This window comes from Caenorhabditis remanei, chromosome II (assembly GCF_010183535.1).
Source record: "Caenorhabditis remanei strain PX506 chromosome II, whole genome shotgun sequence".
Taxonomy (NCBI): Eukaryota; Metazoa; Nematoda; class Chromadorea; order Rhabditida; family Rhabditidae; genus Caenorhabditis; species Caenorhabditis remanei.
In genome coordinates, this window is record NC_071329.1 from 6,502,500 (window position 1) to 6,525,354 (window position 22,855).

The following is a 22,855-nucleotide window of genomic DNA, read 5'->3' on the forward strand; positions in this document are numbered from 1 at the left end:
GCTGAAATTAATTTTTTGATTTTTTGAAACGTTTCTTTTCAAAAATCACCAATCTCCTTCGTTTTTCTTCGCATTTTTAAGTCTTCCGTCACTTTTTCGATAAATTTTACTATTCCTTATCACCTAAGAAGCATGACTAACGAGTCACTTGTCTCACACTCATATTTGTTATGCAAAAAAAAGGAAAGTGTTTGTTCGTCGTCGGCGTTTCCATATCCATTCCCTCTTTATGTACTTGCGCCACGTTTATGTGTGTTTTTGTGTCTCTCTGTTCTCTCTTTTCCTCTCGTTTTCTCTTTGGCGATTTTTAAAAGAGTTTTCTATTGTTTTCTGCTCGAATCTCTTTTAATTTCATTCAATATTTGCAAATTTTTTGCAGATAAAAATGCTAAAAAGGCCGGGAGAGTATGAACCCCCCTTAGGTAAAATATGGACAAGGTGAGCTAGTTTTAGAATTGTTTTTCTTATTTCTTCCTGGTTTTTTTTCAGAGCAGAATCCAGAATGTGGACAATAACAATGTTCAGTGGAACTTGTGTTTTGTATGCCGCCCGTGCTAGTCTTCCAATTTGTGCGGCTGCCGTGGCGAAAGAATTCGCGTGGAATAAGACAGATTCGGTAGGAGAAAATTGGAAAAAATACCTGAAACTTGCTGGAAATTCTTAGTGAAAAATCAAAAAAAAAGTTTTTACCAAATTTTTTCAATCAAGTTATCAAAAATGATGAGTTTTCAGGGTACCGTACTCTCGTGCTTCTTCTGGGGATACGCTCTTACACAGGTGTTCGCAGGGAGGATAGCTGATAAATATGGTGCTGAAAAGGTTGGTTTTAAGTGGGAATGGGCAAAAAATGTGCAGTTTTCCTTGTATTTTTCTACCAAAATCCGCATTTTTAACGTCCTAAAACCCAAAATCTCCTAAATTTCAGATCCTTCCCTACTCGAGTCTCGCATGGACAATGATCACATTCTTCACTCCTCACCTATTCGATTTCGCGTATTGGACTAACTATCCGCTCGTTGTTCTGTTAGCAATTCGTGTTTTGACTGGTGTTTGTCAAGCATTTCATATTCCATCCCTCGCCTCGATCGTCTCGAAACATTTGGCTGCTGCTGACAAGGGACGCGTTTTTGGAATTGTGTTGGCTGGTAAGGAGAAGGGTTGTAAATTTTTAGATGAATTTTCTGTAAATTTTTAGATGAATTTTCTGTAAATTTTTAGAAGAATTTTGATATGCTTGCAAAAAGTTTTAACTTTCAACTGAAATTAACAACTTCAACTTTTCGTTTTATAATTTTTTCTGAAAATTTCCATCCCTGAAACTATATATTTTCGCGATAATATGAGTTCAGTTATGTTATTTAAATTCTGGAATTTTCGTAAAATTCTCAATTTTTTGATCTAAAAGTCTCAAAAATTTATGTTGCATGTTTTTGAAATCAGCGTATTAGAATCAGAGCTGGGCATTGTTTGAGAGGTCAAATAAATTGTTTGACCAAATAATGTTTGAATATTTTTTCCAAACAATTTATTTGATCAAAAAATATTTGAATTTATTTTTCAAATAATTTATTTGACCAAACATCATTTGAAATTTTTTCTCAAATAATCAAATAATTTCAAACAACTCAAGAAAATGTTGTATTACCAATAAAGGCAGTCAAAAGAAAAAAAAACAGTAGGTTATATTTTAAAACATGTCAAAATCAAGGAAAAATACTTTTTTTTGTTAAAATTTCCGTCCTGAAAGACTTTCTCGAGTTCGAAGTAATTATTTTCCCCTAACCATTTGTCAGTTTGAAGAGAAAAGTTATCATAAATGATACAAAGAAATGGGTTTCAAATTATTTGAAAAATTTCAAATAATTTGGTCAAATAATTTTATTTGATTTGAATTTGTCAAACAATTTGTTTGAAAAAAAAGTTCAAATAATTATTTGAAGCAATTTATTTGACTTTTACCCCAAATTTCAAATAATTCAAATAATCAAACAAATAATTTGCCCAGCCCTGATTTGAATGTGTTTTTTCCATACTTGTCAAGGCCCGGATATTTTGGCACCAAAGTTTTTCAATTTTTTTCGATTTTTTTTTCGCGAAAAGTCAAATTTTCGACTATCATTTGGAATTAGAAGAAATTCTGAAAAGTCATCAGAAATTTTCACATTTTCGATGAAAAACTGTAAAATTTCAACAAAAAAATTCAAAAAATTGGTTCATTTTTTGAAGCCTGGGAGCAGTCAATGCCCCCCGTCAAAACTCCCTTATTTTTCCAGGCTCTCACTGGGGAACAGTCCTTGCCGGTGCTATCGGAAGTATCCTCATCGAATGGATCGGTTGGAGGTCTCTTTTCCAATTCGTCGGAATTCTATCACTGATTTGGTGTTGGGTATTCCGATGGGTTCTGGATAAGAATAAGGGAATGACTGGTGGTGGAGGAAGAAGTTCACCGCAACCAGATGAAGAGGTTCTGTTGGATAAGAAACATGTGAGTTCCAGAATTTTTGGTTCAGAAAATAAGAAAATCTTTTCAGGACACGATCGAATCCCACCTGTCAGCCAACGCCCCGTGTCCATCAGTCCCCTGGGGAACACTATTCCGTCATCCGGCATTTTGGGCGGCCGCCGTTGCACAGTACACTGGTGGCAACTCCTATTCGATTCTTTTCAACTGGCTCCCATCGTATTTCCATGAAACATTCCCAACTGCTAAAGGTGTCGTCTATAATGTTGTACCGTCACTCGCTATCGTCGTCACCTCATTAGTGGCGCCAGTGATGGCTTCACGATTCCTTGCCGAAGGAAAAACGGTGACTTACACGAGAAAATTGATGGAGGGAGCGAGTTTGATTGGAATCGCATTCTGTCTGATGCTTGTCCCAATGACGTCATCATTCTGGCTGTCGCTTCTGATCTTCACGATGGCGATGGCGGCGAGAGGGTTGCATCACGGAGGTGTTTCGGTGAATCCACATGATTTTGCACCGAATCACGCGGGAAGTGTTTTTGGTGAGTTTGGAAATTATGGGATTTTGGGAAAAAATATTGCAAAATATATCATCAAAAAATTTGAAAATCCGGAGGACATCTGGACAAACGGATAGACAGACATACAGATATACTTTAACAGGGACATCGGGACATACGGATACACAGACAGACAACTAGAATTCCAGAAACAAATACAGATATTTATAGCCTAAGGCTTCGCTTCCATGACTCTGCATTTCGAAATTTCTCGATAAAATGATGAAAATATGTAATTTTTAACAAAATATTTGCTCAGTACAGTTTTTACAACCGAGCTCCACCGAAATGCCCTTGAAAAATGTCTCTTTTTCTCTGAGTCTCTCAATTTCGCACACAATTTTCTACGGTTTCGGTAGAGCGCGGTTGTAAGAAGCGTGCCGTGCTTATAATAATACCGAACTTGTCACAGGCCGTGCCGGGCCGTGGTTTAAAATTCAATAACATTTTTGAACGAAATGTTGAATTTTTTCCATAAATGTCTATTTTTGGACTATACTTCAGAATTCAATCAAAAGCTAGTTATGCATCAAGAATTGGTGATTTTCAATGTAAAATTTCAAAAACATTCGAAAAATTTGGTTTAAAAAATGCCAAAGTTTGACAAGTTTAATTCCCATTGTGTTGAAACTGCGCCAAAGGCACGCCAGCGCTAGCTAGTTTGAGTAGACATAATATTCAAAAAACTTCTGAAAACGCAATTTCCCCCCATCAAAAAAACCCCAGAACTCCAAATACCCCATCATTTCCAGGCGTGTTCAACGCTTGTGGAGCCATCACGGGATTCGTCGGAGTCTACATTGCTGGTCACATTCTCGAGGCGACAAACAACAATTGGTCGTACGTATTCGTCGTCACCGCTGCTCAATGTGTCGTCGGAGCAATGGTTTACACACTTCTAGGCACAGGACAGAAGATTATTTGAGCTGTTCGATTAGAATATTTGTATTCTTGTTCCATAATTTTCATACCATAACGTGTAATTATTTATTGATTCTCGATTTGGCTCTTTTTTATTATTATTTCTTTCTTTTTTCGTTGTTTCCCCTCGATTTACTTGCCTTTTTCATATTAAATATCCTCCAATTAGATTCGAATAATTCCTAGTTTTCCACTTTCCTTTCTCCCGGGTGTTCTCAAATGTCTTTGCCTTTTTTCTCTCAAATTTTTGTTGTGATTCAATTATTTATTCATACGATTCCAGATATAATATGACTTTTTACATTTATAGTCCCAAATAGGCCTTGACGATCTTGATGGAGTCATCGAGATTCAACTGCTTCATGTTGGCAGCGTTCTCGCGGAGTTCAGCGTAGAGAGCCGTGGACCTGGAAATTGATTGACTTTATTGTACTCTTATTTTGAGTATGATTTTCATATTAGGCCGTTTCCCCAAAAATCCCAAAAACTTACAAATAACGTTCTCCAAAACTGTTCACTGTGGTCACAATCAATTTTCTCTTATTCTCTGGTCTCTTGGCCAACTGAACAGCGGCACAAACGTTGGCTCCAGACGAGATTCCACCAAGAATCGACTCCTCGTCGGCGAGTCGTTTCGCCATTGCGATGGCGTCATCCGAATGGACACGTAGGGCTTCGGTGAAGAGTTTCAAGTCGAGAACGTCAGGAATCATTCCGGTTCCCATTCCTAAAAATAGGGAGAGTGAGATTCTGGGGTACTGTAGCGTGGCAAGACCCAAAAAGTCTTCACTAAAAATGCCACAACTTTTTCATTTTTTAACTTCGTTCAAAGTTAATTCCAAATTTGAAGTCAGCTCAGCGAGACGGTTCGAACAAGTATAATCATGACCGGGTTTGGACAGTTTTAATTTTTGGGTGTACGGTATGCGCCTTTAAACTTAGCAATTTCGTGGCGGGACCCAAAAGTGATCAGAATATAGGTATGATTATACTTTTCTGAAAGTTCTCGTTTCACTGAATCTGGTAATGTAAACGAAATGGGAATTGGATCTGAACTGAAGAAGTTACGACAAATTTTCTATTTTGAAAAATTCGAAATCTTCAAAACATCGCAACTTTGCCAATTTTTAATATTTCTCAAAATCAATTACAGTTTTGAAATCAGCTCGCGAAGAGCTTCCAGAAAAGTATAATCATGCCTGGGTTCTAACAGTTTCTAGTTTTTAGGGTCCCACCACGAAACTACTGTATCGTGGCGAGACCCAAAAGTTGTCAGAACCCCGGCATGAGTATACTTTTCTGAAAGCTCTCGTTTCACTGAATTCAACTATCCCCTTTTCAACAACCCTTCCCTCAGTCCTCAAGACTTACCTTGAATCTTATGTGGACTATGTGGGAGTCCATTGATGACAGAGCTCTCGAATGGCTCAACTGGGTAGACCTTGACATTTGGATTCTTCTCCTTCAAAAAGCGTCCAACACCAGTGCAAGTGCCTCCCGATCCGACACCAAAACACACAATATCCACTTTTCCCTGTGTTTGTCTCCAGATTTCTGGTCCCGTCGTCTTGTAATGAGCCTCAGGATTCGCCGGATTTCCGAATTGATTCAAAATGTAGGCGTTCGGAATGACGTCACGAAGTTGCTCCGCCCTCTCAACGGCTCCCTTCACAGCTGTCGCCGGATCCGTGAGAATCACTTCGGCGCCGTAGGCCTTCAGAAGGCAACGACGTTCGATACTCATCGATGCGGGCATCGTCAGAATCACCTTGTATCCGCGGAGTTTTCCGCAATAGGCCAATGCAATTCCCATATTTCCAGAAGTTGGTTCAATCAAGACAGTCTTTCCTGGAGTGATCAATCCCGCCTTTTCAGCTGAATCTATCATGTTATAGGCGATTCGATCCTTAACGGAACACGCTGGATTCATGTATTCCACCTTGACGGCTATCGACGCGTCGAGCCCTTTTCCGATCTTGTTGAGCTTCAGAAGTGGAGTATTTCCGATGAGTTCACCGCCATTCTCGACCATCAATTCACGCGACATTTTTGGGATTTTGTTGAGGATTTGGAAGTGCTGAAAATGAGAAAAATTGAGAGTGGTCGAGAGGAAATTGTTGAAATGGAGAAAAGAAATTCGAAAGTTCTGTCATCAATGGACTGTCACATAGTCCACATAAAATTCAAAATAAGTCTTGGGGGCTGAGGGGAGGATTGTTGAAAAGGGAATAATTGAATTCAGTGGAATAAGAGGTTTCAGAAAAGTATACTCATGCCTGGGTTCTGATCAGTTGGTGGGTCTCGCCACGATACAGTAATTTCGTGGTAAGACCCATAAAATGTCAGAATGTAGTCTTGATTATACTTTTCTGAAAGCTCCCAACGAGTTGAATTTAAATATATAACGAATTTTGAGAAATATCGAAAAATAACAAAGTTATGACGGTTTTCGTGTTTTCGAAAATGTTCAAAAATTTTATTTCCCTGTGACTCCTTCAGTTCGGTTTCAATTCCTATTTTGTTTACATTTTCAGATTCAGTGTAACGGAAGCTTTCAGGAAAGTATAATCATGCCAATATTCTGATCCCTTTTGGGTCCCGCCACGAAATTGCCAAGTTTAAAGGCGCATACTGTACACCAAAAACTGAAACCGGTCAAATATAGGTCATGATTATACTCATTTGAAAGGTTGACACGCTGATTTCAAAAATTCAAAAATTCAACTAGAAATAAGATTGGATGAGAATTTAAAAAATATAGACATTTTTCAGTTTTTGGCCTTCAAAGCATCGTAACTGTGTCATTTTTGGAAGATTTTAGAAATTAACTACAGATTCGAATTCAGCTCGCCAGGAGCTTTCAAAAAAGTAGAATCATGAGCAGGTTCTGAAAATTTTTCGAGTTTGGGTCTCACCACGAAATTACTACTGTTACTGTTTTTCGTGGCGGGACCCAAATAAACGGAATATGGTCATGATGGATATCATTTGAAAGGTCTCGTCAAGCTGAATTTGAATAATTATTGAAAAATTATGAATTTTCGAGGGCCAATTTGATCAGAATATGGACGTGAGTATACTTATTCAGAATGTCTCGACGAGCTGGGCAAAATGCGAACGACGAAATTCGAAAATATTTTGATAAATTCTTGAAAAGGGGAACTAGAAAAAGTAAATTGGGCAGAACGTCTTTTCTAAAAAAAATCAACCAAGAAAAAGAACAGAATGGGGGGAAGACCAACAAAATGGAAGGGTGGAGAGAATTGGTTGACCTTGATTTATTGTCATCATTCTCTCGTTATCTACAGTTTTTAATTTTTTCGTATTTTGGCAAATTGCACGTCTAGAAAGGATATAGAGGTAGATCAAAATCTGAGAATTCAAAAAAATCTTCGAAATTTTCATTGAAATATTCAGAATCGGCTAGTCGCAACGGTCCTAAAATTGGGTGGTACGGTATATGCCTTTTAACTAGATTATCGTGGTGAGACCCAATATGGGCTCAATGGGAAAGGTCTCGACACGATGAATCTGGCTAACTTGTTGGGAGCAACTTTGCTGAAAATTGGTGGCTTTGAAGCGTATATAACAAAACTATTGAAAAAAGAAAGGAACAATTTGATCTATCATACCATCCTCCCCAACTATCCTCACTTATATACCAACCTCCTACGTGCCTGACCCTCCAATAAGCTCCGCCCCCTATTCGGCTCCAGATGATGTTCTCGTCATAGTGGTCTTCTTGAGATGTCTGCGTCTTGCCGTCTAATGATCTATCGGGAAATTAAGATAAGATGTGTACGTGCAGAATAGAAGATATTTTGGTGTTTTGTGTGATCTAAGAACTTTCGCTTTTTTGGGAAAACCCGTAACTTTTCAGATTTGAAGGTGAATTTTTATTATGATCTAAACCATTTTTTAAATGAAGTAAATATTTGAATTCGGATCATTGAGAGCTTTCAGAAAAGTATAATCATGCCTGGGTTCTGAGAGTTTTTGGGTTTTTAGGGTCCCACCATGAAATTACTGTAACTCGTTTTCGTGGCGGGACACAAATAAACGGAATATGGTCATGATGGCTATCATTTGAAAGGTCTCGTCAAGCTGAATTTAAATATCTTATTTTTATTGAAAAATTATGGTTTGGTGGCCTAGAAAACCCGTTTGAAAGTTTTTCTGTGGAATTTTTTTTTTCGAATTTTCAAGTTATTTTTATTTTTCAAAGGATCAGTCAATTTTTCCTTCACTTTTTTGTTATTTGTTCGATTTCCGGGCTTGAATTCCATAATTATCAAGTTTGCATCACCTCTTACCCTGGAAACGTGTTCATCATTTGATCTTGGATTGACCACAAAGTACTAATTTGTATACGTGACTATTTGCAGATACAGATTCATTATCAGATTGAGAGAGAACGTGCCTTCTGAATTGTCATCATTTTCGGAGGAAGATAACGTTTTTCTCATTTGTTTTTCGTTTAATTCTCTTTTCTCTCTCTTCTTTCCCACATCGCCCGTTTCCGCATGCCCTCACTCTTGTCTACGCCCCGCCGACCCTGTCAAATTGTTGGCAGTGTGGAGTAGAGGTAGTGTTGCGGTCGGCGGTGCGACTGCTCGCTGGTTCGACTCCCGGGCAGTAGTAACTGTGATCGATAGTCGGGTGCTAGACTGTAAGTGAGGATAATCATAACCTGACATGCTGCCTTCCTTCTGAGTTACTTTTTCGATTTTTTTATGCTGAAATTGATCTATAAATGGATCCACTCGTCCGAGACGATGACAGAGGTGTACTAGAATGTGTTGACACAGTTTCAACTACTTTTTAAATTAGAATCTCAAGTGTTTCTAGATATTTTCATATGATGTTTGAAGGCAATCCAGAATACATTTATTTTTACTTCTGTGAGTATTTTGTAGAAAAGAAACAGAAAAAGAAAAAAACGGAATGAATGACATTCAGTTAATATTTCCTAGAATAATATTCTGATATCTGATGTCATCCTTCTTGATTTCTTCAAAAACTTCCAGACGTCCATTTTGGAAATTCTCTCTCATTTCACTTTTCGGATAATCTATTTTGAAATATTTGTTTGGTTGCTTCAGATTGTACTTCTCCCAATTTCCAGACTTATTTTTCCCATTCGGATTTCTGAAATTTCAATTTTGATTTCATTTTGAATCTCTTATCTTACCCATATTTCACAAAATTGCTTACAAGTGTTCCCATCATTTCCATAACTTTGAAATCTTCTTCTGTCGGATCAAACTTTTCCGTAATTCTATCTCCCAGTATATATGGATGGTCAGATCCATGAGTAGCTGCTTTAAATGGCAACTCTCCAAGTATCGGGTTTTCGACACTTTCAGTTTTCATCAAATAATCGAACGAGGCTAAATATGCGTTGTTACCATTTGAAGAGCAAGATTTAGCAGTTTCCAAAGCTGGAGAGTTGAACATGTAGTCACCGAGAAACTGAAAAGAATTGGATATTGGATGAGGAAATACAGTAAGATAAACAATTTGAATTTTTCATTTGAAAGTGACTAATTTGAGAGGGTGTTACGGTATAACTAATTGTTTCACACAGTAAATTATGTATAAAAATACAGGTAGAACTTCATTTTTGAAGTTGACCACTTTTTTGTACGGGCACTCCCTAGAGAGTTATGGTCATTTTAAGGGGAAAGCTCAAAAATCGCATTATTTTGCACTGAAATAGGACCATTTGGGGAAGAAACTACTTTGTCGATATGTAACTCTCTAGGGAGTGCTTGTACTAAAAAGTTGTCAACTACAAAAATGAAGGTCTACCTTTGTTCTGTATGGTTTATACATAATTTATCTGATGGGACAATCAGTTATGCCGTAACACCCTCTCAAAGTTCGTCAATTTCAACTGACAAAATTCAAATTGAATATCTTTCTGCACGGTACTGTAAAAAGTGAGTGAAACCTCGACAAGTTTCTTGACAACAACTCCTTGATCTGTTAAATCAACGTCTTTCGTATAAGCGTCAAATAGTTTCTTCTGAACGGCTTCATGATTTTTCGCCACTTCAGGACTGTATGCATCAGCGATAGCCGTTTTCAAGTTCTTCAAATGATTGTGTCGATCTGGACATGCGGGATTCATCATTACTGCAAAACACCGGTTTTTTCTTTTCTCTCAAAAAACAACTCGGTCACTCACTCATTCCCAGCCCTTCATACTCTCCAATTGTTATCATTGCGTCTAGTTTTGGTGCTTCTTTTCTCAATTCTTCCATTGGTTTCGGGAAGAAATCGCCATCGAAATTAGGACCAAAGTAGATGAATCCAGAGAAATCTCGTGGAATTTCAGCTGTCTTTTTGAATATCACAACAGGTTGAGATTGATACCATTCAAGCAAACTTTGAGAATCTAAACGAAAAGTTACGAATTCATCTTCTTCTGTTGCAACTAAACCATTTCCCGTGTACCCATGGTACTTGGCAAAAACTTCACAGACATGAGCTTCATCGTGTTTTGAACGGAAAACGAATGTGCAGTAAGCAGTTCCAGACATTGCGTAGAACCGATGGAAAAGTTCTTAAATTAAAAACTTACAATTTACAAAGGGAAGTCTTTGGAGACACAGCTTTAGAACTATCTATAAATTTGGTTATAGGTACTACGGGAACTACGGGGAATCAATTTCTGCCTTCAAAACCGGCTAAATGTCTCTGCGAGCAGAGTTATGAGCTTTCAACTTTTCATATTGTCCAGTTTTTTTACGTGGCATTCCGAATCGTCCTCATGTACGCCACCGCACGGTTCCATATGTGCCGATTCGGAATTCCAAGTGAAAAAACTTAATCTTATGAAAAGTTTGAGAGGTCATAACTCGGTTCACAGAGACATTTAGCAGGTTTAGATGACAGAAATGAACTCCCCGTAGTCGAAAGTACCTATAACCAAATTTATAGATAGTTTAAAAGCCACGTGTCCAAAGACTTCCATTGTTAGAAGTTTCCTGAAAAGACTCACTATTCGAAAATGGGCTCAATGCCAGTAAATCTACACTTATCCCTCCAGCACTTGTTCCAGCGATTGTCACATTATCTCGATCTCCTCCGAATGAACCAATATGGTCTTGAACCCATTGTAACGCTAGAGTCTGATCCCAAAGTCCGTAGTTTCCAACTGCCACGTCATCACCAGTCGTGAGAAAACCAAGTGGTCCAAGACGGTAGTTAATAGACACAACAATCACATCTCTCAAAGGAATTGTTCCAGTTAGAGAGTAATCATGGGAGTACGCAGAGTAGCCCACTTCGAAGCCACCACCATGAATGTAAACCATTACGGGAAGACCTTTTGGCTGAAATTATTTTAGATTGGTAACACGTTCAAGTTGGAAAAACGAAAACGTACAAACTCGTCAGACTTCCATCTCGGAGCAAATACATTCAGATTCAAACACTTCTCTTCATCGAATACCATCCAATCGTGACACAGCTTTAAAGTATTAAAAGAAATAAGAGTTACTGAAGTGTTCTGACTCACCACAGAAAAGTTTCCAGCTTGTGGACATCCTGGTCCATATTCATAGCAATTCAGAGGCTCGGACCATTTGTCAGCAGCCACTGGTTTTTTGAAACGAAGATTTCCAACTGGTGGTTTTGCATATGGAATTCCAAGGTATCCATCAACTATCTTCTCACCCTGAAGTATTTCTTCGGTACTCTGCCTTTTGTCACTTTGACTCACATGTTTGTAAATATTCCCACGAATTGGTCCACATGTTGCATCAAGTACTTCAGTGTTCTTTTCCGGTGTCAGATGAGACAAAAATCCACCCATTCTGAAAGGAAAACAAACGGTAAACTATCAAAGAAAAATGCATTTATTAGTACAAAAAACAGATCGTATTTATACAAAGATCAGTCAGAAACCACATGAAAAGTGTGTCTGGTAAACAGAAAATAGGAGATCAAAAAAGTGTGATATGAGCGAGAGAACAGAGATTTAGAATGTTAGACGCTTGAATTCGATGGAGTTTGTAGTTCGCTGTTGGAGTGTGTATTATGTGTTCATGCCATATTTCTCGATTAATTTATTACATTCAAATAGATTCAGAATTATATGTACATTCAACAGATATTCTGAACTCTTCTCGTTTGCACAAATCGTGGACTGTCATTCAATTTTTAGGCGTTTGGGAAATTATGCGAACTTCTTTTTTTTTCAATTGAAGAATCAGTAAAGCCTCCCCTTCTGGAATCTCTTTCTGCTCCTCGTGGACTCCTCCTCAAGTTCCGGGCTCCACATGGACTCGTCGTGGGCTTGGCCTCCGATTCTCGACTCGTCGTGGGCTTGGCCTCCGATTCTCGACTCGTCGTGGGCTCCGCCTCCGATTCTCGACTCCTCGTGGGCTCCGCCTCCGATTCTCGACTCCTCGTGGGCTCCGCCTCCGATTCTCGACTCCTCGTGGGCTCCGCCTCCGATTCTCGACTCCTCGTGGGCTCCGCCTCCGATTCTCGGATCCACGTGGACTCCTCCTCCGATTCTCGACTCCTCGTGGGCTCCGCCTCCGATTCTCGACTCCTCGTGGGCTCCGCCTCCGATTCTCGACTCCTCGTGGGCTCCGCCTCCGATTCTCGACTCCTCGTGGGCTCCGCCTCCGATTCTCGGATCCACGTGGACTCCTCCTCCGATTCTTGGCTCCACGCGGACTCCTCCTCCGATTCTTGGCTCCACGCGGACTCCTCCTCCGATTCTTGGCTCCACGCGGACTCCTCCTCCGATTCTTGGCTCCACGCGGGCTCCTCCTCCGATTCTTGGCTCCACGCGGGCTCCACGCGGGCTCCTCCTCCGATTCTCGGATCCACGTGGACTCCTCCTCCGATTCTCGACTCCTCGTGGGCTCCGCCTCCGATTCTCGGATCCACGTGGACTCCTCCTCCGATTCTTGGCTCCACGCGGACTCCTCCTCCGATTCTTGGCTCCACGCGGACTCCTCCTCCGATTCTTGGCTCCACGCGGGCTCCTCCTCCGGTTCTTGGCGCGGGCTCCTCCGCAAGTTCTCGGTCCGATTCTTGACTCATCCAGGACTCCTTCTCCGATTCTCGGATCCACGTGAGCTCATCCAGGACTCCTCCTCATGCTCTGGGCTCATCTTGGACTCCTCCTTCTCCAAGCTGCTCGAGGACTCCTCCTCTTCAAGTTCTGGTGCTGCTGATGTTCACTACTGAGTATCTGGCGAATGAATGACCATTTCTGATCATTCATTCGCCGGATGCTCAGTACTGAACATGGTATAACCGGATGCTCATCGCTGAACATCCAGTCACCGAATGACCATTTTTAATCATCCAGTCACCGAACGCTCATCACTGAACATCCTGTCTTGTGTACTCCTACACAACTATATATGAATCGACAAGTTATATATATACCCACCTCTAGCGATGTGACCGACATCTCACGGTTTCCGCCGTTCGCCATATTTACTATGGGAAATAGGCGGGGCTTATAGGCATATAGGCATATTGGCAAATAGGCTTATAGACATTTACTGTAGACTCCAATTTCTCAGTTTTTGATTTGCGAAAAAACAAAAAAGCCCTGTGCGGTCAGTGATAGACTTATTGAACCTGTGATTGAAGCCGTAGTCGTGTTTATTTTTTTGTAAAACTATGCTCAAAATAAGCTTTTCGCTTCAGTCGGATGTTGTTTACAGGCACTCCTCATTCTCGGCACAACACCCTTCGAATCCAAGCATTCAGCTTTCAGCGGATTTGTAGATGTCCAGACCTGAAATGGAAGATTTTCACAAATTCAAAGTTTCCAGAGAGAATTTCAAATAAATGCTTGTTTTTTCCATACTCACCAATCAGATTACGATGTGGAAGCAATACCGTCTGGTTTTTACAGTACGGATCAGACTTCTGTTGTCTCGGTAGCGAACGGCCGCATTTTATCGTCCTCCCCATTATCGATTTTTCTATTCTTTCTGTTAACTACAACTAAATATTTAAATCATTCTATCAAATATATTAGTTTTTTTTTGAATCCTCGAATGATGCCTGCTGTCAAGCGAGCACATACAGAATTTTTCTTTCCAGAAATACACCGAGCTCTATCAATACGTGATAGAGCTCGGAGTATTTCTGGAAAGACTCTCTAATCTTGTCAATGAGCTACGAGTTGGAATTATCGAATCTGATCCCAAGCAAGTAAGGGAAAACATAGCTAATACTTGTGAATCCATTCCTGACTTGCTGTAAATGGAAGAACCTATTATCATTGATGACGTTTTCGCGAATGGGACTAATGCCTCTTCTAAACCTATTTCATATGCCTTTATCGCCGGAAAACCGCCGGTAAATACTTATGAAATTTCCAAAGAGGCTTATATCCATCTTGACAAATCCTTTCGTGTCGTTATTGAGAACATGCACGATAACAAGGAAGATCCCTCCCAAGAGAAATCTGCCCTCCAGTTTTTCACTGAATTCGCTGTGGTCTTCCTGGATCTACCGTTTGTGATTTCTGATGAAGCAATGCCATTGTTTCTGAAAAAGTGATACTGCCTACGGGATAAAATAAAGTAACAGAACAGAAAAGTAGAAAAATGACCTGAACTGCTGTCTCCATGTTGTGCAGATTTTTCCAAAACGCGAAAGAATAATTTTTCGTGTCTTCATAAACTCCAGGAAAAAATTAATGAGGAAATGTAGTATGTACGAGTTCCAATCGATGTTTATTAGATTGGTTCTGATGGAAAATTTCTCTGTGACTCGGACTTGAATTGAACGGGACAGGAAGATTGTTTGAGTTGTTAGTCGATTTCGATATTCAATTAATCCACAAGAAATCTTACCAATGTGACAGTTCCTGTCTCCATTCTTATGCCGTGAACAAAGTTTTCGACATGGAGCTACGTCCGTATCAAATCATGGATAAACATGGACGTCCCTTCCCGAAAGTTTTGAGGACCTCGCATGAAATAGTACGACCAGGGGAGACACAGAGAAAGAAACACCATCACGTTTGAACCATCGATTGCAAAAATACTTCACCGCGCGGTTTCGTGTTTTCCTTCTCTTCTACGTCGCCTCCGCCTTGACGACAGGAGGCGACGTTTGCAGGCCTAGGAATTGAGGCGACGAGACTGTGAGCGAAGGCGAGCAGTTTCGACGCGAAATTATTGACTTCTGAAAGTATCGAACTTGATGAAACTCCTGTGGGCCTTAGACAATGAGCTGAGCAGGCCTAAGGATTCATCCGAATACCTTACAATATTACTGCATGGTACTGTATTAAATAAAATCATCATCACTGGTTTGCCATAGAAATGAAGAATCCAGAGCCTATTCACCATTGCTTGATTTGCTTTGTTCGTCAATGAAATACAACATTGGAAATAAAACTGGATGCCAATGAATAACCATGAAGGATATATAAAAATCATAGCCTGATATGCTGCCTTCCTTCTGATTTACTTTTTTCAATTTTTTCAATTGTAAAAGCAAGTTTTATCGCAAGCAAAAGTGGTAAAAAGCATTGAAAGACATAAAAAGAAGAAAGCCCAAATAATATCAATCAAAATCTGGATCAAAAAGTACGACTCGACGACGTGGCGCGGAAATTGATCTATAAATGGATCCACTCGTCTGGGTACACTGTTGACGCATCTTCTGTCGTCGTCGATTCATATCCCACAGTTGAGCTCTCTCGATGACGTCATCCAACTCATCTTCTCCGACTAGATCATCAATAAATAGGTGCATAGTGGAACGGCTGGTTACTGAAAATATAGGGAATAATGGAGTTTTATAGATAGGAACTCAGAAATGAGAGGAAAATGCGAACAGCTTTTGAGGTTTCGTTAGTAATGGAAAAAGTGAAAACTATCTCTTTGAAAAAAAGTTCAACTTTGACAAAGTGCCATGATGCCTCCTATATGCCCGATCAATTCAAATTTTCGTGAGTATATAAAGTAAACCTAGACCTACATTTTGGTAGTTGATAACTTTTTTGTACAAGCTTTTACTACTTAGGTTTAGTTGATAGAAGTGACTATACTTGTCGCTGGGTCGAAGCGGGGTCGATGACAAGAAGGTGCGTATCTTTGTGTAAAATGGAAAATATGGGATGAAAGTTATTGGAAAATGAAGATCTTGAAGTTTTCTACACAATGCACTTTTGAAAATACTAGAAATTGTGTACTTTAGGAGGAAAACGTCTTTACAAAGTTGAGTTTGTAGGGTTCGAGAAAAACTAGATAGAAAGCCGTTTTTACCGTTTTTATTAGTTTGGCACAGTTCTTACAACTGCGCTCCATCGAAATGCTCTTGAAAAAGGTCTTTTTTCTTTGCGTCTCTCAATTTCGCACACAATTTTATTCGGTTTCGGTAGAGCACGATTGTAAGAAGCGTGACGTGCTAATACGTCATATCCCATACCACGTGGTTCTAATTCGAAGTTAGTCAAAAATCGGAGCATAACTTTGCGAATTTTCAATTTTGAAGGTTTGTATTTAGCTAGAAACAAGTTATTTCTAAAACTCACCGATTTTCGATTCACTCCTCACACCAATATTTGATCTACCACCTCCTCCTGCACCCTCGTATCGAATCGGAATCTCATTGATATCCACATCGAACTTCTTCAAATTCCCCTTCGTCTTCTCCTCCTTATTCCCCATTTCACTTTTCCTCGACACTTCGTTTTTCTCAGAGTTTTCCATTCTATCCAGCTTATCCACCGACTTCTCCTTCTTCATTTTCTTCAAATTATCCATTGATTTTTCCCGTTTCAAACTGCTCTCCGACCACTTGGCACGCTCCTTTTTCTCCGGCTTCTCCGGCTTCTCTGAGGGTCTCGATTGATTCTTTGGAGCAGGTTTTGGAGGTGGTGGCTTCTCATAAACTTCAGAATTCTCAGATGGTTTCTGTGGTTGCTGTTGTTGTGGTTTCTCCATCATTTCCGCCTGAACTCCTTCCTTATTTTCATCCGAATTCCGAGTTGTATACGTCGTCTGAGTGACTTGATAAGACCTATGAAACCTCACTTCATCATCGTCTTTCGGTGCGTTTTTACGAGAGATTTTCGAAGTTATCACGGATTCTGTAGTGGTTTTCTCGGGTTTCAGAATTGAGATGACCTCTTCTTCGGTTTTTATCGAGATGGTATCGTTGTCTTTTTGAAGAGGAAGTTGCTGTTGAATGTTGTTTTGAGAAATTGGTTTTTGATCGATAGGTGGCAAGTTTTCAGGTGGAGGACGGGTGTCTTCGGAAGTTGGTTTTTGATTGGAATCTGGAAAAATGGGAATGATGTTTCCTATTTCTAGAAGTTTGCATAATTAGTTTTTCAAGAAAAACGTTTTTAAAAACAGCTCGGTCTGCCTGCTTTCTGAAACCTTCTTTCTCTCCGTATTCTCTCCCAAATAAATATGTCCGAATGCCCAAATATCCAGATTTACAGCCTTCCATTTTGTTCTATGCCACCTTCAAGGTTTCAATTTGATTTAGAACTCGAGATGTCTCTCTATGGTTCCATGGATCCAGATGTCCGGCTACTTCAGATTTCAAAAGTTTTACAAGACATGAGCATTTGGCTGTATCAGAAAAAACAACCTAGCAAAAATCTTTAAAAAATATCAATTTGCCTCACAAGGGAAGTATTTGGAGGCGCGGCTTTCAAACGATCTATAAATTTGGTTATAGGTACTTCCGACTACGTGGAGCACATTTTTGCCATCAACATCGTCTAAATATCTCTGCGAGCCGAGTTATGAGCCCTCAAACTTTTTATATGGATATGCTTTTTCACATGGATTTCCAAATCGGCCGCAAATGCGCCACCGCACGGTTCCATTTGTGTTCCCCAGCGGTTTACCTGGAATCGTACGCTAAAAATGATAACATCTATGCGTATACTCATTGCCGATTTCAAGTTCCATGTGAAAAATCTTAACCATATGAAAAGTTTGAGAGCTCATAACTCGGTTCTCAGAGACATTTAGCCAGTTTTGCCTGCAGAAATGGACTCCCCGTACCTATGACTATAGATTGTTTGAAAGCCGCGTCTCCAAAGACTCCCCTTTTAGAGTTATGGGTTTTGATAAAATTGAATATGAAAATAGGAAAGGTATTAATTTACAGATTTTAACGATCGATCTGTCTGTCTGTTTGTATTCCTGTCTTCCATCTTCCCCACTCCCTCAAAACTCACTCCTTTTAAAACTGCGATTCGAGTTGAGCAACCGTGGCAACTTGGTACTCGATCCCCCCTTGTCTCCTCTTCCCTCTTTTCTCACAACTTCCGAAGCAGTCGTACTTCCTCCATCCGTATCCTTTATTTCCAGTCGTGGAATGTGTTCTTCTTGTTTTTGAGCAGCTCCTGTCATCTGCGTCTCCACTTTCACACGCTCTCCCATCATCCATTTCTCGTTTTTTCCGAGCCATGAAGCGGTACCCAACTCGTTTAAGTGTTCCATGCTTCCGCCAATCTGGAAGAGAAATGTGAGGGAATTTAAAAGAGGGATGGAATGGGCGGTTCGAAAATCTGATGGTGAGCAAAGTTCAGAATTTCGGTAAGGCTGGGGCGCAATAGGCGCGTTTGATGTTCATCAAAACGGACAGACCCGCATGACTTCAAAAAAGAAAAAGTGTGATCATTGGACATCTGGAAATACAAAAACACAGACAGACAAGGGAATGATGAATGCATGACTGAAACTTATAACAAAAACTTTGAAAAGGCATCAAGCATTTCTGAAATAGAAACTTCTGGACATTATTCAAGGCCATTTCGGTGGAGCGCAGTTGTAAGAACTGTGTCGAGCTAATACCGATGGGCCAGACTTGGCAGTGGACACAGAAATACAGACAGACCATTATGGAGATCCGGACAAACAGAAATACCAACAGACACACAGACAGACAGTACTATTCTCCCGTAAATCTCAAACTGATAGACCCCCCTAAGTCTAATTTTCAGCCATTTTCAGTCCCCTCTTTAACACTCACTTTCAACGGTGGAATATGCGATTGCAAGTGCTTAATTTGAATATTCGACGCACTTGGACTCCTTGATAGAATTCCGTCGAATGGATAGGGTAGACCTGAAGAGAGATAATTATGGAACAATTTAGACTGAAACGGAAATATACATATCCCCTCATTCATTGTTCTATACACTTCCGAATATACTTTTATGAGAGAAAGGGTACCTGTTATTGTTCCGTATCCCTCTTTCTTCAAATATATATCCATACTTTCAGCAGAGTTTAGGAATGTTGGAATGAGTTGGGGAGCACGAATTATTGGGTTGTAGCGCTGGAAAGAGTGATGATGGAATAGGGAAATCGGGATGGGTGGACACACAGATAGACAGACAAATAGAAATAGAAAACGGATCCAAATGTACTGAAGAATGGACGGAGTCGAAGGTTTCAAATAACTAGGGTGGGGACATCTGGATGTCTGGACAGCCGGACCTGGGCTGAGCGAAAAAACGGAAAATCTCGTACAGAAAAAATTGAAAAACTTTTTTTCCGAAATCTTTTGACCACAAAAAAACCGACGAATTCGCAGAAAAATTTCAAAAACACTGAATGAGAAAATTAATTTTTCGGTGGCAAAAATCTTCAATTTGTATGAAAACTCTGGTATTTCGAAGACAGACCCTCAGAAACCAAGTTTTGAGTACAAAGTTTGAAAAAATTTCAGGAAAAATAGGAAAATCATTATTTTAGTTACTTCATTTTTGAAAATTTCAGTAGAGATTTCTGAAATTTTTCGAACAGTTTTTTTTCGAAAACTATCCGACAGCAAGGGAAAGCTTGGAAATCGAGAGTTTCAGATAAAAAGATTTAGGACATCTCGACATCCGGAAACACAGACAGACAGAAATTGATTTTCTTCGAAAAAAATTTTTTTTGCAAAAGTCTTTAAAAATTATTGCAGGGAAACGGTTTAAAGCAAATTTTCAGTTTTTGGTCCAGACATCTAGACATGCATAAATACAGACAGACACCTGGACATCCGGAAAAACAGACACAGAGACAGACAACCAATCGAACATCTGGATATCTGGATATACCACCACTCGTACATGAATACTTCAAGATATCTCAACACGCATTCGGACATCTGGACAAACAGACACACAGACATTCCAAATACTCACTTTTCCCCTCAACGTAAACCTGCTCTGCCCATATGGAACATTCACGAATGGACCGCTTTCCACTGCCACGTATTCTCCATTTGTCTCTAACTCGTCGAACTGCAAATTCATAAATCAAGAAAAATTATTAACTCGACACAGTTCTTACAACTGCGCTCCACCGAAATGCCCTTGAAAAATGTATATTTTTCTCTGAGTCTCTCATTTCCGCACACAATTTTCCTCGGCTTCGATAGAGCGCGGTTGTAAGAAGCGTGCCGTGCTAATAGTAAATTCAACGAAAAGATTACATGATGAATGGGTATTCCCTGAATTGTGAAGAGTCGTTTCACCGCTGTCGCCGTCCTCAATAGGGCCGTCAGGGCATCCAAAAATACAATCCAATGTTTGAATTGCTTACGTGTCACCACTAGAATCCGGCCCTGGTCGAACATGTCCCCGTTTCGGAATACCCGGATCTGCAATAAATTTTCTCTGAATTTGAAATATATTTCTGTAAATTTACAACCAAAATAAACCAACCTTAACCGGAGAAAACAGCCACATCTCTCTAAATCTCTGGCATCTCTACTTTACAACTTTTTGTTACATATAAAAGGTCAAAAAGCAACACAATGTGTCCCCTTCCTTTTATTGTTCCCCCAATTTTCAAAAAACTTTTCAAACAAAAAACGCCTCTTACCCGTAATGGAAAAAAGTCGACATGATGTATGATGGTGTGCAGATTCTCACTCATTCTTTGTCTGGCATTCAGGTATTTTTCTGTTGTTATGTATATCGAAAGAAAATTTAGATTTGAAGGAGCAGAGCAATGAGCTGGAAGGAGACAACACTTTTTGAAGAAGTCAGCTTTTCGAGGTGAGAGGAAAAGAGAAATAGAGAGGAGGGCAAAAAATATGAGAAAGTAACAAAAAGTATTATGTTGAATCAGAGATCTGAAACGAATGTTGGTATGATGGTCATTCATGAACTTTCCCATTTCACAACTGTTCCTTCTCAGAACCGTTTCTTTTTTAGAACCGTGGTCTCCAATTAGAACTGTCTCTTGTCAGAACCGACCCAAAAATAATCGCATTTCAGAACTATTCTAGCAACGAAATCTTCAAGGTCGGAATAAATACCATTAAAAAACCAATCATCGAAATCGAAAGAACGTCGACAGAAACAAATTTTCTTCGGTTTTTTTTAGAGCGCGGTTGTAATAAGTGTGTCGTGCTAATAACAGTCTAACTGGAGCTTGTCACTCAAAAGTGGCTCGAAACTGGTGAAGTTTTTGTCTTTTAGCAGAATTTGTACATAGTAGGCAATCTATCAGAGAAGGTTTAAAAATAACTGTAAAAATAGACTAAATAGTTTTTTCACTGATCAAACACAAGGAGTAGAGGATGTTGAAAAACTTTCTAGAATTGTTAAGCACAACAACTGTCGATCACAAAAATTGAGGTTTGTTTTGACCTTGACATCATATAGTGATCTAAGATAACGTCTGAAATAACTTCTGACTCCTTGACACCTCCTCAAAGTTCACTATTTCTTGATTTGTACAAAAAACTCTAATTCTAAATTCCTGAAATTGAGAAGGGTCCATAACCGAAAAGTACGATTATGTAAGTAAGCCCTTCTTCGTAAAAAACCTCAAATAGCTGCTCCCAGTGGGGAGTACAGCACAATTTGGTCTCCTCCTCCTCTTCCATCTCTTATTTCTTGCACACGACTGAACACATCCGGAGATACCTCTATTCTTGAAGAAAAGAGAAGCTATTATGTTGTTGAAGAGGGAAGGGTCCTATAGACATCTATTATTGTTATTATTATTATTGTTATTAGTATTATTATGGGAGAAGAGAAGGAGGAGGACAAAGGGTAGGAGGAGATTTTTTTCTTTTATATAGAGAAAAATGGACATGAGTGGACAGCGCAACTTTTTTTGGGAGAGTTGTTTTTTGGAATGAGGGTTCGGTAGAAGCATGTGTGTCTGTGAGTCCGGATGTTCGCAGCTCCGATCTATGTGCAATCCCATGAAATCGTTGGGAACATTTAAATTTCAGTATTTCACGCGGAAGGATAAAGACAAATGAAGGCTATTAAAAGAGACGAGAACACATCGGTACCATAGTGGTATGGAATGAAATTTTTCCGTTTCCGGGGACCGGAATCCGCAATCCGGAATCCGGAAAACTATAATCAGTACTGTTTGGTTTTTCCAGATAGTGGTAATAGATTTCTGGACATCTCTGTCTGTCCATGTATCTGTATATCCGAATTTTATCAAGCCTTTGAGTTTGACATTTACAATTAAAATCAGGAAATCCTGCTCAATTAATTTGCAAATTTGTCCATATTTCTTACAATTAGAAATTTTCAAAACAAGTCATGACAGATTTTCCTCTATTTTTCGCCGGTAAACTCGCTCGACTTTGGCCCGACTTTCGGACCCAGCTTACTTTTAAATTTGATTGAGTTCCATAGTTTTCAATGAAGAATTTATAGAACAAACGGAGAAAATGTTGAATTTTTATAGCAAACTACGTTTTCAAGAATAAAAATAGTGAAATAGTAATGTGAGAGAACAGTTGGGAGTCAGTTATCACGATACGGCCAGGACTACCAATGCAGCCGGGCTTTATTGATATGAATGTACACTTTTTGCGTCGCGGTGAACATTATTAGAATTTATATAGCCGGTATAGTATGCGCATAAGTTCAAATATTCACCATGAAGCAAAAATGTACCTTGCTTGTCAATAGAGC

The 22,855-nt window shown here is 39.5% G+C and overlaps 6 protein-coding genes across 6 annotated transcripts; 3 read left to right on the forward strand and 3 right to left on the reverse strand.

Moving 5' to 3' along the window:
- Nucleotides 1-385: 385 nt before the first annotated feature.
- Nucleotides 386-3,949, forward strand: GCK72_004870 (uncharacterized protein; the record flags this gene model as incomplete). The annotated part of the gene is made up of 7 exons (XM_003091630.2): nt 386-438; nt 490-616; nt 733-819; nt 926-1,145; nt 2,274-2,485; nt 2,532-3,006; nt 3,777-3,949. 7 exons carry the CDS (start codon nt 386-388, stop codon nt 3,947-3,949), a joined length of 1,347 nt encoding a protein of 448 aa, XP_003091678.2.
- Nucleotides 3,950-4,249: 300 nt separating this feature from the next.
- On the reverse strand, nt 4,250-5,992 carry GCK72_004871 (uncharacterized protein; the record flags this gene model as incomplete). Its single annotated transcript, XM_003091634.2, has 3 exons — nt 4,250-4,352; nt 4,438-4,672; nt 5,317-5,992. The coding sequence occupies 3 exons, from the start codon at nt 5,990-5,992 to the stop codon at nt 4,250-4,252; spliced, it is 1,014 nt and encodes a 337-aa protein (XP_003091682.2).
- A 2,908-nt stretch (nt 5,993-8,900) lies between these two features.
- GCK72_004872 (uncharacterized protein) lies at nt 8,901-11,767 on the reverse strand (the record flags this gene model as incomplete). The annotated part of the gene is made up of 9 exons (XM_053724923.1): nt 8,901-9,093; nt 9,137-9,417; nt 9,899-10,083; nt 10,136-10,345; nt 10,391-10,513; nt 10,952-11,285; nt 11,339-11,422; nt 11,471-11,629; nt 11,675-11,767. The coding sequence occupies 9 exons, from the start codon at nt 11,765-11,767 to the stop codon at nt 8,901-8,903; spliced, it is 1,662 nt and encodes a 553-aa protein (XP_053589117.1).
- Nucleotides 11,768-12,233: 466 nt separating this feature from the next.
- GCK72_004873 (uncharacterized protein) lies at nt 12,234-13,046 on the forward strand (the record flags this gene model as incomplete). The annotated part of the gene is made up of 1 exon (XM_053724924.1): nt 12,234-13,046. One exon carries the CDS (start codon nt 12,234-12,236, stop codon nt 13,044-13,046), a length of 813 nt encoding a protein of 270 aa, XP_053589118.1.
- A 1,147-nt stretch (nt 13,047-14,193) lies between these two features.
- On the forward strand, nt 14,194-14,493 carry GCK72_004874 (uncharacterized protein; the record flags this gene model as incomplete). The annotated part of the gene is made up of 1 exon (XM_053724925.1): nt 14,194-14,493. The coding sequence occupies one exon, from the start codon at nt 14,194-14,196 to the stop codon at nt 14,491-14,493; it is 300 nt and encodes a 99-aa protein (XP_053589119.1).
- A 1,014-nt stretch (nt 14,494-15,507) lies between these two features.
- GCK72_004875 (uncharacterized protein) lies at nt 15,508-20,215 on the reverse strand (the record flags this gene model as incomplete). Its single annotated transcript, XM_053724926.1, has 6 exons — nt 15,508-15,716; nt 16,481-17,227; nt 18,146-18,422; nt 18,943-19,037; nt 19,146-19,251; nt 20,105-20,215. 6 exons carry the CDS (start codon nt 20,213-20,215, stop codon nt 15,508-15,510), a joined length of 1,545 nt encoding a protein of 514 aa, XP_053589120.1.
- Nucleotides 20,216-22,855: the final 2,640 nt, after the last annotated feature.